General features: G+C 44.6%; 2 protein-coding genes and 1 long non-coding RNA gene across 5 annotated transcripts; 1 reads left to right on the plus strand and 2 right to left on the minus strand.

The window, feature by feature from the left end:
* Positions 1-617: 617 nt before the first annotated feature.
* On the minus strand, positions 618-2,634 carry LOC128456364 (uncharacterized). Of its 3 annotated transcripts, none has more exons than XR_008341828.1 (3): positions 2,144-2,625; positions 1,815-1,856; positions 618-1,705 (listed from the first exon to the last, which is right to left on the minus strand). It is a non-coding gene; the product is annotated as an uncharacterized LOC128456364 (long non-coding RNA). The 3 variants fall into 3 exon arrangements; XR_008341827.1 differs by having other exon boundaries at positions 1,815-1,878; XR_008341829.1 differs by lacking the exon at positions 1,815-1,856 and having other exon boundaries at positions 2,144-2,634.
* Positions 2,635-2,747: 113 nt separating this feature from the next.
* On the minus strand, positions 2,748-8,068 carry nup35 (nucleoporin 35). The gene is made up of 9 exons (XM_053440502.1): positions 7,774-8,068; positions 6,707-6,862; positions 6,483-6,607; positions 6,042-6,105; positions 4,519-4,627; positions 4,345-4,414; positions 3,324-3,452; positions 3,088-3,195; positions 2,748-2,984 (listed from the first exon to the last, which is right to left on the minus strand). Exons 1-9 carry the CDS (start codon positions 7,784-7,786, stop codon positions 2,907-2,909), a joined length of 852 nt encoding a protein of 283 aa, XP_053296477.1. The 5' UTR covers positions 7,787-8,068; the 3' UTR covers positions 2,748-2,906.
* A 1,231-nt stretch (positions 8,069-9,299) lies between these two features.
* Positions 9,300-17,998, plus strand: dnajc10 (DnaJ (Hsp40) homolog, subfamily C, member 10). The gene is made up of 25 exons (XM_053440490.1): positions 9,300-9,434; positions 10,730-10,956; positions 11,055-11,217; positions 11,292-11,342; positions 11,415-11,497; positions 11,690-11,821; positions 11,920-12,013; positions 12,117-12,194; positions 12,526-12,569; positions 12,757-12,822; positions 12,976-13,041; positions 13,139-13,228; positions 13,558-13,668; positions 13,739-13,853; positions 14,598-14,725; positions 15,297-15,413; positions 15,493-15,594; positions 15,984-16,044; positions 16,224-16,318; positions 16,505-16,638; positions 16,781-16,834; positions 16,951-17,098; positions 17,187-17,309; positions 17,472-17,579; positions 17,661-17,998. Exons 2-25 carry the CDS (start codon positions 10,771-10,773, stop codon positions 17,670-17,672), a joined length of 2,361 nt encoding a protein of 786 aa, XP_053296465.1. The 5' UTR covers positions 9,300-9,434; positions 10,730-10,770; the 3' UTR covers positions 17,673-17,998.
* Positions 17,999-18,679: the final 681 nt, after the last annotated feature.

The following is an 18,679-nucleotide window of genomic DNA, read 5'->3' on the forward strand; positions in this document are numbered from 1 at the left end:
AGACCAGGACTTAAACTGAAACTGATCAGAGACCAGGACTTAAACTGAAACTGATCTGAGACCAGGAGTTATACTGAAACTGATCTGAGACCAGGACTTAAACTGAAACTGATCTGACACACAACTCGACCTGAATCTGATCTTAAACTGATCTGAGACCATAACTTAAACTGAAACTGATCTCAGACCAGGACTTACACTGATCTGAGACCACAACTGGACCTGAAATTGATCTGAAACTGATCTCAGACCGGAACCGGACCTGATACTGATCTGAGACCAGAACTTAAACTGAAACTGATCTGAGACCAGAGCTGAAATGATTTGAGACCAGAGCTGAAATGATTTGAGACCAGAGCTGAAATGATTTGAGACCAGAACTAAACCTGAAACCGATCTGAGACCAGAGCTCAACTTATCTGAGACCAGAACTGTAACTGATCTGAAACCAGAACTGAGACCAGAACTTAGACCAGAACTGAGCCCATCTAAGACCAGAGCTGGACCTGAAACTGATCTGAGACCAGAACTGGACCTGAAACTGATCCGAGACCAGAACTGAACCTGACCTGACACAAGAACTGAACCTGAAACTGATCTGAGACCAAAACGGGACCTGGGACCTTAAATCTGCTCAACGTTTATACAAGACTCACATAACCTCAAAGAAACACATGTTTCAAACATGCAGCTCTAACATAGACATAATAAACTAGATCCAGTACAACAACAGAAAGATGCAAAGCTACAAAATACATACAAATTACTACAAAGCAAAACAAAACTACCACAACATGGGAATAAATGATTGTACAGATACAAAATGACCTCAGACAGACAAAAAATCACCACAAAGAAACACCAATTTAAACAAATACCTACAAAAGAGATGCAACCTGTCAAAATTGCACTGAAAAGAACCAAAAATCCACAAAAATTACTCCACAGGGATGTAAAACTAGCACACAGACACACTAAACACCCACAGATCAAATGTAGAATGTGTGTAAACAGATGCAAAACTAGAATGAGGAATCAATAATGACCATTGAGATACCAAATGACCAGCTACACACACCAAACACTCACAGACACACAGAGTTTGCATCAAATTGATGCAAAAACGAATTTACAGAGATGCTAAGTGACAACATGAGGCAAAACATAAAAACTCAGAGAAATAGAGAAGTTACATAAAGAGGAAAAAACTACACATAGATACACAATGACCACTAAACAACCACTGAAGTGTTCAATAAGGATTCAAACGGTTGATTGGACACAAGATGCTAAAGGACTTTAAAGTGATGCAAAACCACCGCAGAGACGTGTGTAGTCATCACGTGGGACTTTCAGTTTGGGTTTCTTGTTTATTCATATATATCAAATGAGTAGCCAGGTTTCTATTGTGTCATAATCTGTGCAACACAAAGCTGCAGATCAGAGAAGCCTTTATTATCCTTGTGTGCTTTAACAATGGACCACAACTTGTTGAGAATGTGTGCCGACCCTCCTCTAACCACACAGCGTCAGATGTCCCTGAAAGGTCACAAAGGTCAAACATAAGCTCAGTTAAAGCCTCTCGTCGACCCTCCCCCCCGTCGCCCGGTCTCTCTGGCGCTCTGCCCTCAGTTGTGTGTTCTCTCCAGCCTGCGATGCCTGTTCTTGTCATTTATCTCGTGCTGCAGCAGCCGACCATATGTCACTGGGATAAGTTAAACCAGAGGTAATTGGTTAGTAGGAGAAAGGTCAGCTTCTGAGATGGCCGAGGAACCCCCCCCCCCCACTGATAGGCCATGTTTACATGTTCAAACCTTGTTAATCCAGAATCGTTTTTCCGTCAACGTGCTTCTGTCCTTTTGGTTGTTGAGGAAATAACTGAATTTCAAATTACTTCTGCTTCATATTTCTATTTCTCAAGTTTCACAGAGAATATTTGACTTTTGACTCGACTACTGTTAAGTGACAACTTGAATTACTTTGGATATCTAATTTATTAAAGATGAATTAAAATATGATAATGAGGCAAATCATTTATTCCAATTATGAATTAAACATATTATACATGACAAGGAATCTGTATAATTATCTGTGGATTGCACATAAGAAAAACAGCCTTTTATATATTATTTGTATTTCTTACTTTTTCCCCTTGTGCCTCTACCTTGTCACTTGAAGTTTTCCTCCACAGAAGATCAATAAGACAAATCTCATCTTATCTGATTTGTCTATTTGTTTTCTTCAGGTTCAAAACTTCCACCACTGCTGCTCTTCCCTCAGTAACTGATCTGAGCAACGTCCCTGTGTATTTTGACGTCTACTGTTTAACCCTCTGCTCCGTGAGTCACGAGGCGACTGACAGACACCGAGCTGCACCTTCTCCAAATATGCTGCTGAACTCGATCCAGAGCAAAGTGAGGGGAGAGCAGTTATATAAACACCTCCTTATGTAATGTTTAAACTGCTGCCGAGCACAAGCTTTGGTTTCTGTGGCTCTTTGAACATGTGAACTGTCTCAAATATTCCAAATAGAAAATGAATTACAGACTTTTTTTTTAAACATGCTCCATGTTCTTGGTGTTTTGTGCTGGACACATTTATATCTCACACTCGGAGTAAACCTGTGAACCTCTGTTTGAAAACAGAAACAAAGGAGGTTTGAGCTCCTACACTCAAACTCTGTGTCAACATGGTGGCACGTGACAGTGCCGCCATGTGGCTGCTTAGAGAACAGCACCTCTGAGTGACAATTCACTGGATTCAAATCAGACAACTTTATTGACAAACAGTAAAAAACAGTTATAAGAGAAATTCATTCACACGCACGCACACACACTCAGAAAGTTCATCTGTTGATTCTCCTCTCTCCCACGAGGCTGCCGTATCCCATAATGCACTGTGAGACGTCACCAGCCGAACATGTACTCCATCGCTTTGGAAACTATGCTGTTGTCCTTCCGGGGCGTCTGTCGGTCGGCCAACACCTGGACACGGACACACAGGTTTATTTCTGATGTTCCAAGACAAAATGAAAACCACCGCAGGCTTTAAAATAGAGCCAGAGTGAGTTCTGGGGTCAGAGGTCACCTGGTAGTCGCTGCTGGAGCTCCTGTAGGCGGCGCTGAGCGGTCGGATGGCCGAGCGAGGAGTGGAGGGGAGGGTGGAGGAGACGGCCTCGCTGCTGTCCATCACACTCTGAGAGAGAGAGAGAGAGAGAGAGAGAGATAAAAATGACATCAATCAGTTCAAGCTGTCAGCTGATGAGCAGGACCAATCAGACGGCAGAGAAATGGACAAACGCAGGTAGGTAAACAGACGCTGACCTTGTCTATACAGGGTTTCACTCCCACCATGATGGCGTCACCGAACACTTTTCCATCCTTCGACAGAGCTTTTCTGGACTGAAGCCTAGACTGATACTGAAGGTGCATCCAGTTACCAGGAGACGCCATCTGTCAACACATCATCAATGTTTCCTTTAATACTTCAATGTTTGCATTATAACATCATCAATGTTTCCTTTAATAGTTCAATGTTTCCATTATAACATCATCAATGTGTATCACCATTACTCTGTACGATCTGATGCTTTCAGCATCGGTGAAGTGCCATTAATAAGTTTACAGCTTCAGATGGAAACCTTAGTCTGGAGCCTGTGGGCTGAAGCCCCGCCTCTCACACAACATCAGCAGGGATTGGCTGAGCTCCGGTGATGCTCACAGGATAAGTGGTGTCGCTCATGAAAGGATAATTCAGCAGTCATGGCACATTCCCTACATGAGCCACAGATACAACATGCATCCAGCGACTGATTCAGAAACCTAAACTGATCTGATATCAGTGCTCTCTGTCTCAAAGCCTCAGTTTAGCTCACGTGCACAGACCCCACATGTCGTTGTTTGACCTCTGCTCAGAGGAGTGAATGTGCAGTTGAGGCCGTTGTAGTTCAGCCGCTGCGCAGACAAACCCAGTTGGTGGTTATGCTGATGTCAGCTCAGAGCCTGATATTGTGAGGCTGTGAGAGAGCGTGTTTTCTCTTAGTGGAGACAACATCTTCCTCTTTACACATGTGCATACCTGAGATTAAAGGTTTGACAGCTCAGTTAACATGTGACCACATTCAGACCTGTGTCTTGTGACACAGTTTGTGCTTCAGCTTGTTGTTGCTGTGAACAGCTTCAGTCTGAGAAAACATCAGAGAGATCACATTTCAACTGGTCATCCCTTTTTCAGAGTTCAGAGTTAGGTGTTAAGTTGAGATGGCTCTGCTGAGGGCAGCGGGTGGAGGACGCATGAAGACATCGAGGGACCTCACTGAGACAGAAGGGTCGTGCTCCATCTCACCGTGTGTTTGATGATGTTTCCGTACTGAGCGAACTGCAGCAGGATGTAGGAGGCCGAGGCTGGAGGGAAACTAACACACACACAGACACACTTATTATACTGCATATACATGAGCTTTGTGCTTGTTTCATACTCTATTCAGCAGTACATCAGTTTATTGAGGAATGAAGATACCCAAAGACGGTGACCCAGGTCTGATCCAGCTGATCGTCCGATGATAAAGATTCTCCCTGACTGTAAAACGGGTCCACCTGAGCTGGAGACAGACACAGCTGCTGCACACCTGGAGGGAGGGAGGGAGGGAGGGAGGGGGAGAGAGAGAGAGAGAGAGAGAGAGAGAGAGAGAGAGAGAGAGAGAGAGAGAGAGAGAGAGAGAGAGAGAGAGAGAGAGAGAGAGAGAGAGAGAGAGAGAGAGAGAGAGGTGGAGGGGGGAAGGGAGGGAGGGAGAGAGTTTTACAAATTAGTAGAGCTGTGAAAAATGATTAAATTACAGGATTAATTCGTTTTTTTTTTTTAACGCATTTAACGAATGCGCAGAAGGACCTTCCAATTCCGCCGCCTCTGCACTAGTCGCCGCTCTAATGCAGTCAGACGGCAGCTGCCATTCAAACAAACAAACAACATGGATAATTCTGATGAACCTGAGGACCTTCTGGACGGGAAGATCGTGTTCCAAAAAAACAAAGATCGAACATTCAGTAAAACCAAGGTGATATGCACACTCTGCGAGAAGACGTTATCGTTTCACCGTAGCAATACCCGCCTAACCACCGCAACGCGAAGCATGTGTTGGTCGGCGAGGGGCGTTCAAGTGGAATGCGCCAAACCAGACTCACTCGCAGGACACATTGTGCAAAAGAAGCGGTCAGCTTTACTGTCAGAGAATTTGAACAAGTTAGTTTGCCTCACCAACTGGCTAAAGACCGAGTAGCTAAGAGGGCCTTTAGAGGCATTAGATTGTATCATGGTGTGGTTAATGGTTGTGTGACAAAAAATATAAAAAATGTCAACCATCCTATGGCTAAGAAGCTCAAATAATTTCTGTTTAATTTTTAAAAAAAAGTTTTATTCAACCACACAATGGCTAAGGAACCCGAATTCTGTTTAGGATGAAGATTATATTAATGTTCCATATGGAAAAGCAATGATAACTGCTGAAGAACTGCTGAGTTGCAGCACAAAAGAAAAGTTAAATGTCATAAATCTTATTTTCACAAAAATATTCCGAAAAAAATCGGTAATGTGATTAATCATGATTAATCCATAGAAACCTGTGATTAATTTGATTAAAAATTGTAATCATTTCACAGCCCTACAAATTAGATAAGTTGAGCTGCTGTTGACTTTGGCAGAAATGTGTAAATTCAAATGACAGATATTCTTCAAAATATCAAAGTATTAGTAGAATGAATATTGTTTTAAAGAATAATGCACAGGTTGATAAATCTGACGATATTTGCTTATTGTAGAAAGAGACTTGAATCCATTGAGTGAGAATTAAGTACAGATCCAGTTCCCGATCCTTCAAGAACAAATCCAACATTACATTTACCTTTCTAATCTCTGTATTGTTCTTTTGTTGTTGAAGACTTCTCCAGCTTTATACATGGAGGTCATAAAAAGGGAGGACAAGTAATTTATGTTAGTACTACTAGTGAGTTAGTAGTACCAGCAGTAGTAATACTATCAGTCTGTACCTGTTCCTCCTCCTGGAGTTGAGGCCTGACGTCCACACAGAGGTGACTGCATGACTGAGAAAGACTGAAGAGAGAGAAAGAGAGAGAGAGAGAGAGAGAGAGAGAGAGAGAGAGAGAGAGAGAGAGAGAGAGAGAGAGATTTTACATGGGTTTGAGTTTTCAAAGAAAAACTGTGGAGTTGTGAGGACATTGCTTTGTGAGGACATTATCTGCATCTTGCACTTATCTCTTCATAAGCTGATTGTGATCTAAACCTCTTTCCTGTCGTAGAATATCTTTCCCTGAGTTTCTCCTCCTGATCCTCAAAGACCAGACCCTCTGAGATGTCTTTTGTTAAGATGATATTTCTGCTCCCAACTCTAAAGTTTAAAACAAATGTGTCACACTAGGAACTTTTGTTGAGTTCACAGAGATTCTTTATTTACTGTGCTACGTGCTAACCTGTCTGTGAGCACTGAGCGGCGTTCCTACAGACACCAGGTCATCACGGATACTGCGGACAGGTGGGGCTCCACTTTTGTCTTTGGGGGTGGGAACCACGGGTTGAGGGGCAGAACCTCCGCATCCTAAAATGAAAGACGGGACACTATAACAAATTCACAGAAGAAAACAACAATCAGCTGATCTGCAGGAGGGGGTGTCTTCCTGACAACCTCCGGGCGAACCTGAGCTCTCCAGGATGGGCATGCTGAGGCTGAAGGGGCGTGGCTGAGGAGTGGAGGGGGCTGGCAGGTCGCCCATCAGAAAGCCCGGCAGGAACTGTGCTCCGGAGGTCGGCTTCGGGGAGGTGGGAGAGCCCAGGGTCATCGGTTCAGTTCCCACTGACAGAGAGGGAGACGGTGGGTTTTAACAAGCAGCCACAGACTGAGAGGACGGAGGACGACGCCTGAGAGACGACGGCTTGTGACAAGAACTCTACTGAACTTTACGTTTGGTGAAGAGAACGTCAGTAACTGAAGTTGGAGGAGAAGTTAGGCCTCAACAAGTTCAAACCACAGGACAAGAATATCGAGGACAACTGATTATCATTTTCAGCATTGATTCATCTGCCAATTATTGTTCTTCTGATTGAGTATCAAAACAAAATGAGGTTATATCCTCAAATGTCTTGTTTTGACAGCTGCTACTAAGAACTATTATCATCACTGATTTTATTGATAGTTTGTCGATAAAAAATAAGAAATAACTTTTTCAGCATTTTCAAAAACCCTACAGGATGTAATTTAAAACCCATTGAACAGTCAAACTGTCAAAGTGTGTAAGATTCAGACCAGTGTGGATGATGAGGCCGAGATTTATCATGGAGGTGAATCTAGAAGTCTAACCTGAACCACATTTATTGACCCATCACACTGTTGTCATCACTTCTGATGGAAGATCATAATTCTTATTAATAACATGAATTAATCATTATATAAAATCCAGACCAGCAGCAGGAAATGAAAGGAAGGAATAATAAAGTAAAGGTACAACCCAAAGGTAAAGACTCATTTATTAAATTACAGTTTGCAGGAGGTTAAAGAAAATGTGATCGACTCATTTTGATAAAAGATCCAATGAAGACAGAACTTATAAAGAGATTTGAACTTTTTCCTCCTTCACTTCTAAAATGTTGAACTTCGACAATCAACATGTTGCAACTTTTATGAAAACCTGCGGCTAACAGCTAAGAGTCAATAGTGAGCTAACAGATTATTAATATACAAATAGCATCAGATAAAAACGCAGTTACCTTGAAGCTCCATCTTCACTGCTTCTTCGTTCAGGCCGCGATTTTCAAAAGTAGGAAATGACGCCAGGCACCGAGCTAGCTAGTTAGCGGGCTAATGAGGCTAGCGAAGCTACGTGCTAAGCTACGTGCTAAGCTGCCACTCAGTGTCACGGACACGCTCAGTAGGTGATCAATCTAATAACGTGAAGCTGAAGACTTCCGGTCAGTTAAAGAAGTTTAATATCTGCTCGACCTGCTCTTTTCACAGACGCTGGAGACGTGGTGGGAGCGCCGCAGCTAACACAGCTACTTCCGGCGCATTTACACAGCGTCATGAGAAGTCGACTTTTAAGCGTCCCTCACAACTGTGTTTATCTTTTTATTGGGCACATTTTAATTTCACTTTGTTTGGACGAGTCTCAATGATACATTCGGGCATTAATTTGAAATGGTTTGTGTATTTAGTTTAGTTTAGCTTTATTTTGGACTCAGGTCATATCAGTGTATAAATTCATAATAATACAGAACACACATATAAGAATACAATTATCACACTGTGTTTCCACAGTGTTTAAAAACACATACAGACCCTTTTATTCACGATTAGTCATTTTGTAATTTGAAATACAAGTTGATAAACATCTGGTGTTGTGGTTTCAAAGGCTGCACGTCTGCATGGCTCGAATACTTCTTTATGTAACAGGGTCAATTCTTAATAAAGTTTTAAAGTTTTAGCAGTGTTATTTTCCCTGTTCTGCCGATGTTTTAATTTACCTGACAGGGCGGCGATGCATATAGGCTGCGGGGAGTCGGTGAAGTCTATTTAGGGACAACGTAGCTCTCTTATTTGGCCTTGTTTAGATTTAGTTTCTTTCTGATTAATTGGTAAGTGGTAGTGCGGTAGTGACTTGAATGGTGGTGAATTATTGGCTCCATAAAGTAGAGGCCCTCTTTTGTCACTTTGTTGTTGTTTATTGCTTGCAGTGATTTTTTTAAAGTGTGTTGTGTTTTGTTTTTAATGCATGATATCTTAGCATTGTACAATTGGGTCTGGAGCCTCTAATTTCTCTCTTTTTGAGCTGTCATTTATATCAAGTCCAGGCCAGCCTTTCCAACCTTTGCACATGTCACTTTACTGTTGGAGCAGTCTGTTTTAAATCATTTGCATCTATTAAATAAATTGTATTTTTTCTGATATCTCAGCCTCCCGTCCCGTCTTATTCTGGATACGTGTTGAACCAAATTTACATTAACTGTCATCTCTGAACCATTTTAAATCACTACAGAATCACCCACACCTTAATAAAGTATCCATCATCTATCTGTCCATCATCTCTAAACAAAAAGTGTGTTTGGATAAAAAACTCCAAAACTAATGTGAGACATTTTCACGTGATGTTACACAAAATGAGCAATCAAACAAAAATACACACACACACAAAAAAAAGAAGCATAAGCTAAACATTTGTCTGTCTTAACCATAGACTATATGGTCTCAACATGTCACTGCCATGTTGTGTTTTTATTGTGACATGCAGTGAGCGGAAGCGGAAGTGTGTGTGATGTGAGTGTAGCTTGATGCCGGTGTGAAGCTCTTCACAGTCAGACGTGTGAACCGGATCCTGAACCGAGTCCTGAACCGGATCCTGAGTTTTTCTCTGTGAAGTTGACTCGACTCTCCGGTAACGGGCTGAGGCTTTTTATTCTTTTACATCAGATTCCTTTGATCTTCAGCAGGAAACTGACTGTCGCTGTTTAGCTAAGTGGCTAATTAGCTTGCAGGCTGTTATTAATGCTGCGGAGCTAGCTGCTAGCTTAGCTTCGTTTAGCTTCTCTGCAGAAAAACTACATGAGAGAAAAGTCAGACTCAGATTTTAATCTGTGGATCATAAGAATCAGTCAGACTGTCTGTTACTTACACAGTGTCTGTGGTTGTAGTTATAAACATGTTAACTACACTGTCTTACTAACACTTTAGATTTATGTTTTCATCTATATGTTTTATATATATATATAGCTTATATATAATATAGTTCATAGATTCAGACTCTGGCTCCATGTTCTCTCTGTTTCCTCCAGCGTCTCAAACTGTGATAATGCTCTGATCTCATAAACCAGATAAAGGCAACAAATATATTATTGTCCAGATCGATGACATATGAATGAAAGTGAGTGTGTGTGTGTGTGTGTGTGTGTGTGTGTGTGTGCAGTGTGTGTGTTTGTGCAGTGTGTGTGTTCAGGGTGTGTACTGTATGCTGGAAGTAGGGCTTCGAATAACACGTTTACTCTTTAATGATTAATTGCTTAATGTTTTTTTTTTCTCCAGTTAATTTCCTAATAAACTTCAGAAACAGTGAAACATGTAAATCTGAGTGTATTTATCCAGCAGTGGAGAATCACAGGTATTCAGTTCACAGAATCCTGAGACAGCTCCCACTCCCACTCCTGAGTTACCATCTGAATCGGGTTCGGTCAGTATCTGCTCACAGAGTAAATACCTGAATGAGGAGCTGGAAGAATCCTGCTCCTACTGCAGCCTGAGGGGACGTGAGGGAATGTGAGGGGGGGGGGGGGGATGGTGGGACGTAGTTAACGTCCCATCCCCTCCTCTCAGCCACTTCACCCATTATCTCAACTAAAGGTGTCACACGTGATGCTGGACGTCCACAGATGAGTTCATCTAGATTTGATAAGATTCAGCTTTACTTGTTGCTTCCATAACACAAACACACATGGGGGGGGGGGGGGCTCTGATCACAGTGCATCCACATTACTTAAATACATAAAGATCCATCGTTCTCTCCATACTGGTCACATCTGTCAGAGGAAAGTGTGTATTTGTTATATTTACTTTGAAAATACTTAGTGTACATGATATTAAACCTTGACCCAGGATGTGTTTGGCTGAGTTGCTGGTTGGACGTCTTCACCTGCTCGTCCTCTCGGATCCTCAGAATGATGTTTGTCTCTGTTCCAGCTCCTCTGGTGGTCGTGGTGGTTGCACTGGGAGGACTGGTGATGGGGTTCAGGGTTGTCCTCGGGGTTCAGCTGCCGTTGCTGCTCTCCGTCACCATGATGGCGGTGGTTTGGGCGGAAGGCCGAGACTACTACGATCTGCTGCGAGTGGGCCGGGAGGCGACGACCAGGGAGATCCGACAGGCCTTCAAGAAGCTGGCGCTCACCATGCACCCCGACAAGAACCCTGTGAGTTACTCTGAGGAGCTCAAATCCCTTTGATGTTCCCTGAGACACTTTCTGCTCATTGAACTCTGAACCCTGACCCTGACCCTGTGGTGCTGCAGGGCGACTCCTCGGCCCACGATAAGTTTGTGGAGGTGAATCGAGCTTATGAGGTCCTGAAGGACGAAGACCTCCGGAAGAAATACGACAAATATGGAGAGAAGGGATTGGACGAGCAGCAGGGAGGACGCTACGAGAGCTGGAACTACTACCGCTACGACTTTGGTACGTGTCTCCAGTGAGGACGCCCACACGTGAGTTTAGAGAGAGTCGATTAACGGTTTCCTGTCTCTGTTCAGGCATCTATGACGATGATTTAGAGATCATCACGCTGGACAGCGGAGATTTCGGTGAGTGGGATTATTTTCACTTCTAACTCAGTCAAACTGGTCTTTACTGGTAGTAACGGCTGTTTGTTCCAGAGGCCGCGGTGAACTCCGGAGAAATCTGGTTCATCAACTTCTATTTCCCACGATGCTCCCACTGCCACGAGCTGGCCCCGACGGTACCCCCCCCCCCCCCCCCCCCCCCCCCCCCGCACATCAAACTAAACATACTAAACCTGGAATCACCGATGCTTTTTCCCCCTTTAACCTCATTTATTATTTTTATTGTTGAATATATATTATTCATCCTGTGGGTGTGGAACAGATGAAAGCAGCGGTGGGTTGTGTGATAACGTGTGTGTGTGTCTCAGTGGAGGGCGTTTGCCAAAGAGATGGACGCAGTGATCCGGATCGGAGCCGTGAACTGTGGAGACAACAACCACCTGTGCCGGAGGAAAGGGATCAACAGTTACCCCAGTCTGTTCATATTCAGATCAGGACAGGTCGGTTAGAGACCATTCATAATCCATTCTCATCTGTTAATGATGATTCCAGTTCTATTCTCAAAGCTTCATGTGTTCTTAATAAAACCTTTCTACAGAAACCAGAGAAGTATAATGGGGAGCGTTCTAAAGACGAGCTGGTGAACTTCTCCATGAAGTTCATCACCACCACCGTCACCCAGCTCTGGCAAGGTGAGCGACCCCCCCCCCCCCCCGCATTAAACTGTCAATCAGGATTCATTCATATCATCAGACTCGTGAATCTGACCCATGAGTGCGACCGGGTGTTTTACAGGGAACGTGTTCAGCGAGGTGGAGAGTGCGTTCTCCTCCGGGCTCGGCTGGCTCATCACCTTCTGCTCCCACACCGGAGGTAACTCTCTGTGACCCCTGACCTTCTCTGTTTGGGCCTGGAAGTGCTCTAACACGTGTCACGTGTGTAACATGGGACACACAAAGACATGAGTCACACCTGTGTCTCGTGTATGCACAATATGTTTATGAGTAGAAGCTGAAAAATTCCTCCACATAACCTGGAATCCTCAGATGGTGGACGTCAGGCAGAACGTGTTCTAAGGCATTTGTTTTGACACGTTTCTCCACCAGAGGAAACTGGTCATGTAGCTCGTCATGCTGCTAACGTGTCCATGCTAACGTGTCCATGCTAACGTGTCCATGCTAACGTGTCCCTCCCTCTGTCTCAGATTGTCTGGAGCCAAGAACCACACAGAAGTTGGCAGGAATGTTGGTGAGAACTCAACATTACTGTTTTAGTTAAATGTTTTATATATAGTAAATAATTACACTTTACACCTTGTTCTCACCTGCAAGTGTCACATGACTCTGAAAGTTAGATTATATATTATATAAACTTGAGATTTAAAGAGTTTCTGAACTGAACGTCTCTAACTGGTCGTCCTCGTGTGTGAGTGCAGGACGGACTGGTGAAGGTGGGACGGATGGACTGCATCGCTGAGGAGCAGCTCTGTCACAGCTTCCATGTAAGGTTTATACTGCAGTACTACAAATACTAGTATTACTACGGATACTAGTATTACTACTGATACTGGTATTACTTATGTACTCGTGATTCTTCCACTCACAAACCAGTGGAGGCAGAGGAGTAGTTAGTGTTCACTGTCTCTGTCTGTCAGGTGACCGGCGGAGCGACGGCTCTGTTCCCTCCTGGTTCGTCTCTGGACCAAAAGGACAGCGTGCTGGTGAGTGACATCACTTCCTGTGTGGGTTCACTTAGTGTTGTATGTAGTAATACTGTGTGTAGTACTGCAGTAGTGACTCAGTGTGTTTGTGTTTCAGTGGCTGAACACTCTGGACAGTAAAGAGGTTTACACTCAGGTCATGAACCATCTGCCGGATCTGGAACTGCTGACCAGGGACAGCTTCCAGGTACACACTGCTACACACTGCTACACAACGCTAGACAACGCTAGACAAGGCTTCACACTGCTACACAACGCTACACACCGCTAGACAACGCTAGACAAGGCTTCACAATGATTCACAATGCTACACACCACTACAAAAGGCTTCATAACGCTACACAATGGATTCATAATGATTCACAACGCTACAAAAAGCTTCACAACGCTACACAGCACTACACAAGGCTTCACAACACTACACAACGCTTCACAACGCTACACAAGGCTTCATATGCTACACAACGCTACACAGCACTACCCATGCTTTGATGATGTATAACTTCCTGTGTTCAGAGCAAACTGGCCCATCATCGCTGGTTGGTCAGTTTTACGTTTGGAGAGAGAAGCTCCACCTCCAGCGAGTATAAGAAGCTACAGGCTTTCCTCAGGAACGACCACATACAGGTACCTGTCTGTCTCCCTGTCTGTCACTATGCCCGTCTGTCTCTCTGTCTGACGCTGTCTGTCTCCTCAGGTCGGTCGAGTTAACTGCATCACAGACTCGGAGCTGTGTCAGTCGCTCTACATCCACAAACCCTGCGTGGCTGTTTTCAAAGGACTGGGAATCCACGACTTCGAGATCCACCACGGTCAGTACCACAGACTGAACCACAGACTGAACCACAGACTGAACCACAGACTGACCCACAGACTGACCCACAGACTGACCCACAGACTGACCCACAGACTGACCCACAGACTGAACCACAGACTGAACCACAGACTGAACCACAGACTGAACCACAGACTGAACCACAGACTGACCCACAGACTGAACCACAGACTGAACCACAGACTGAACCACAGACTGAACCACAGACTGAACCACAGACTGAACCACAGACTGACCCACAGACTGACCCACAGACTGACCCACAGACTGACCCACAGACTGACCCACAGACTGACCCACAGACTGTACCAGACTGACCCACAGACTGACCCACAGACTGACCCACAGACTGAACCACAGACTGAACCACAGACTGACCCACAGACTGACCCACAGACTGAACCACAGACTGAACCACAGACTGACCCACAGACTGACCCACAGACTGAACCACAGACTGAACCACAGACTGTACCAGACTGACCCACAGACTGAACCACAGACTGAACCACAGACTGACCCACAGACTGACCCACAGACTGAACCACAGACTGACCCACAGACTGACCCACAGACTGACCCACAGACTGAACCACAGACTGAACCACAGACTGTACCACAGACCGAACCACAGACTGACCCACAGATTCTTGTTTTTTTACTCCTTGTTGAGACGCCCGTCTCTTGCGTGTCTGTCTCTCTAACCCGTGTCTTCACTCAGGTAAAGACGTGCTGTACAACATTGTGGGTTTTGCGAAGGACAGCGTTCGCGCTCATGTGACGACTCTGCAGCCCGACAACTTCCCGGCCGACAGGAAGGAGCCGTGGCTGGTGGACTTCTTTGCTCCGGTTCGTAACTCTACTTTAGTAACAGCAGCAGGGAAGCACAGGGTCAGAAAATGGATCACGTCATGACTGATACGTTTGAGCTCAGATTGTTTTGTGTTTGAAACTCTGCTGACTCCGTGTTTACCTTCAGGGCTGGAGACGGAGCTGCACCTTCAACACACACATGAGGGAGACGGACACTGATCCACGTCACTCACATACAAACATGTCCCTTTGCTACATGACGGCTTTAATGGCAACGGGAGAAAACCCCGGTTGATCTGGATCTGAGCTTTTAAATCAGTTGTTAAAGTTTAATAGAATCAAACAAACTTCAGTGTTGAGAGAGAATCTGACGCTTGACTGTAGATGAAACGATTCAATGACTAAGATGAACAACACGTCCCTGTTTCCTTCCACTAGATAAAAACAAAGTGAAAAATATCTCGGGTTCCGATGTGACGTCATCAGAGTCTGTGCCGTGGAGACATAGGTCCCGCCCATATCACGTCTGACCAATCACGAGTTACTCTAGGCTGTCACTTGTGAACTCTGATGTCCGGTGTCTTTGAGGTTTGATCTGTGTTTGCAGTGGTGTCCTCCGTGCAGAGCTTTACTCCCAGAGCTGAGGAAAGCTTCCATCCACTTGGCCGGACAGATGAAGTTTGGAACTCTGGACTGTACCATCCACCACAAGCTCTGCTCCAGGGTGAGCACACACACATCTGGACTGTACCATTCATCACGAGGCGGCAGAGAGACTGAAACCTTTTCTCTCTGTGTCTCAGTATAATATCCAGGCGTACCCCACCACGGTGATCATCAACGGCTCCTCTCTTCATGAATATGAGGGACAGCACTCAGCCGACGGCATCCTGGAGTTCATACAGGTATGACATCACACCAGTGACATCGTGATACAACATAAGATCTACAATCTGTCTGACAACAATTACAGCCGTGATAATGTTGTCAAGACAAACTCCAGATGCAGGGAACTCTTTTCTCTGGAGGAGGAAACTCTGGTGAACTCTCTATCCACAGGTCATGTGATAAATACAAACTGTGACTGTTGATGAATATCACCGACAAAAAGAGAGGAGAAGAAAGTGTTTCAAAAACTATTGACGAAAACTATAAAATACAATTTCACTATTATAAAAGGGGTAAGATAGAATAAATCCTTATGACTGAATCTAATCTAACATGGACCTTTGACCTGTAACCTCCCAGCTGTGTGGAGTTCAGACGGTGACATCACTTCTTTCTGCCTCTGCAGGATCTGGTGAATCCGTCTGTGGTCGTCCTGGATCATTCCAGCTTCACTGAGAGAGTTAAAGGTAAAACTCAGAGGATTTCACTTTACCACAGACTTCAGGGCTTCTTAACTTTTGACATAAAGAGCACGATGCAGTCTCTCAAAGGAAAGTGAGGATCCATAGAGTTTAAACTATTGAATTGTTTGTGCAGTTGTTGAACTCGAGGACCATACGTGTTGTAACCGGTGACGTGTTTGCAGGTCGAGCTGAAGGGCAGATCTGGGCGGTGGATTTCTACGCTCCGTGGTGTGGACCCTGTCAGGCTCTGATGCCTGAGTGGAGACGCATGGCCAGGGTACAACAACACAACACGTTTAACCTCAACCGCACAACGTGCAGAGGCTTTTTATAAAGTCACTGAAACACAATTTAACAAGAACAACTAAAAGAGCATAAGGTTTATTTGTCTCTAGACACCTTTTGTCCTGTGCAGCTACAAACGGTCGCTGCCTGATGTTTGAGTGTCTCTCTCTCCTCTCAGCTGCTCTCGGGTCAGATCCTGGTCGGCTCAGTGGACTGTCAGCGGTTCCAGTCGCTGTGTCAGAGTCAGGGTGTGAGGGCCTACCCTGAAATCCGACTCTACCCCGGCAACGCCCGGCAGCCAGATCGCTTCATGTGTGTAACTCACTCTGAAACTCTCTCTCTGTGGTCGTCTTCAAACTACAAACATACAGTTCATCAGATTGATCAAATACTATTTTGTATTTCAAAGAGGTATTTTAAATTCATGTATCCTATTGTGTCTTTGTGTCTGCAGGAGTTATAACGGTTGGCACAGAGACGCTCAGTCACTGAGAACATGGGCCCTGAGGTGAGACTCTGTCCCGTCCCCTGTCTGTCTGTCTGTCCTCTGTCTGTCCCGTCCCCTGTCTGTCCCCTGTGTGTCCCTCTGTGTGCTTCCATGTCACTAACATCTCCAGTGTCCAGTTCTTTACCCAGAGCGACGGTGGACTTGACTCCGGAGACATTCAGGTCTCAGGTGCTGTCGGGTCGGGACCACTGGGTTCTGGACTTTTACGCCCCCTGGTGTGGACCATGTCAACAGTTTGCTCCAGAGTTTGAGATCCTGGCTCGGGTGAGAGAACTTCTTCCTTTGAGAACCACAGAGACGTTCTCTCTGTGGTTCTCTGAGGTTCTGAGCCCAGTGTTTGTCTGATTGACAGATTCTCAAAGGGGAGATTCGAGCGGGGAAGGTCGACTGTCAGGCTCATTATCAGATCTGTCAATCTGCTGGAATCACCGCCTACCCGACTGTCAGATTCTACCCGTACCTGGGAACAAGGAGGGTGAGGACACACACACGCACGCATTTCCTGTGACTATCACAATAAAAGCCTCCCCCTGTTTCAGTAATTGACAACAAGCAAGTAGAGGTTTAATTGTGAAAGAGTCAAAGATGGACTTGAGTTCCTGGTGGAGAAGATGAGACGCTGTGTGTGTGTTGACAGTTCGAACACAGTGGGGAACCAATCAACAGCCGGGACTCTAACGTGATCGCTGACACCATCAGACAGCGACTACAGCAGCTGCTCCCACGGTTACACAGCAAAGGGAAGGTAAAGAAATCTTGTTTGTGTTAAATCCTGTCGTGAGCGATCTGGAGAAGAAGAGTCTGACACAAGTTGTTTCCTCTGCAGGATGAACTCTGATGACCTCATCGAGCCACGAGACAGACCAGCGCCTCACTGGTCAGAGGAGGAGGAGCGGGGGATTTGATTGGTCCGGGGCAGCGACCAATCGATTAACACTCCTAAGTCCCAGCTGTGATGCAGACTGACTGTTTCCTGCTGTGATGAATGTAATGACAACTTCTGCCTTTTATTTGTCTCCATCGTTTGTATTTACTCTATGAAGTAAAACTGTGGGACGCCGTGCACGTTACTGACACACACACACACACAGAGCCAGTTGTCGACATTGTGTTGAGTTTCATTGTTCTTGTAGAAATTGTTCGAAAATAAAACTGTTTCTTTCACATCAGTTTTAAAACTTTTACTGCAACTTTAGTTCTGCTATAGTTATAAATCCTCTCAAGACTCATTTACTTAAATGATGAATGTGAGGTTATTTATATAACATCTATAATTTTTTTTCCCAATATGTCTCAAACGTTCTCTGGTTCCAGCTTCTTGGTTTTGTATCAAGTTTCATTTAGTGGTTTGGGATTTTTGGATAGTTTCTTTCTTGCTACATGTAAATGTCAGGATGTGAATTAATAAAAGTTACTGACTGGATATGTGATGAAAAAGTTAAAAGTCAGAATAAGAGCTGAACGTTTCCCAGTGGTTTGTTTGGTTCCAGTTTAACCAGCAGGTGTCACTGTGGCTCTTCTGTTGAAGGGACAAGATTCAAACTTACTTTATAATAAATGAGCTCATGTATGAAAACACATTTTACCAAAGAGCTGACGTGCATGTCGAGAAGTGATGAACCAATCAGGAGGCTTCCACACAGGGACCAGTGATGCTGGTTTTCTGGCTCCAACGTTGGCGGCTGTCAAGGCGTCCATCTTTATAAAAAAGGGACTGGAAACAAAGTCTCACAACAGATTTATTAATAAAATGAACAGAATAATCAACAGCTAAGTGATTTTTTAATTCATACCTTTAATGTATCGTTCAGGGGAAACTCTACATTCTACTCATCACGGTTCAGT

Source organism: Pleuronectes platessa, chromosome 14 (assembly GCF_947347685.1).
Source record: "Pleuronectes platessa chromosome 14, fPlePla1.1, whole genome shotgun sequence".
Classification (NCBI taxonomy): domain Eukaryota; kingdom Metazoa; phylum Chordata; class Actinopteri; order Pleuronectiformes; family Pleuronectidae; genus Pleuronectes; species Pleuronectes platessa.

Bases quoted from the DNA above. Each gene is read 5' to 3' on its own strand.
- nup35 (XM_053440502.1), bottom strand. The intron at 6,608-6,706 runs GTTCGCCCGGAG...CTTTCATTTTAG, and splicing joins GCCCATCCTGGAGAGCTCAG to GATGCGGAGGTTCTGCCCCT. The intron at 3,453-4,344 runs GTGAGATGGAGC...ATGTGTTGACAG, and splicing joins GAAACATCATCAAACACACG to ATGGCGTCTCCTGGTAACTG.
- dnajc10 (XM_053440490.1), top strand. From the start codon at position 10,771: ATGGGGTTCAGGGTTGTCCTCGGGGTTCAGCTGCCGTTGCTGCTCTCC. The intron at 12,570-12,756 runs GTGAGAACTCAA...GTGTGAGTGCAG, and splicing joins AGAAGTTGGCAGGAATGTTG to GACGGACTGGTGAAGGTGGG. The intron at 16,835-16,950 runs GTGAGACTCTGT...TCCAGTGTCCAG, and splicing joins CTGAGAACATGGGCCCTGAG to TTCTTTACCCAGAGCGACGG.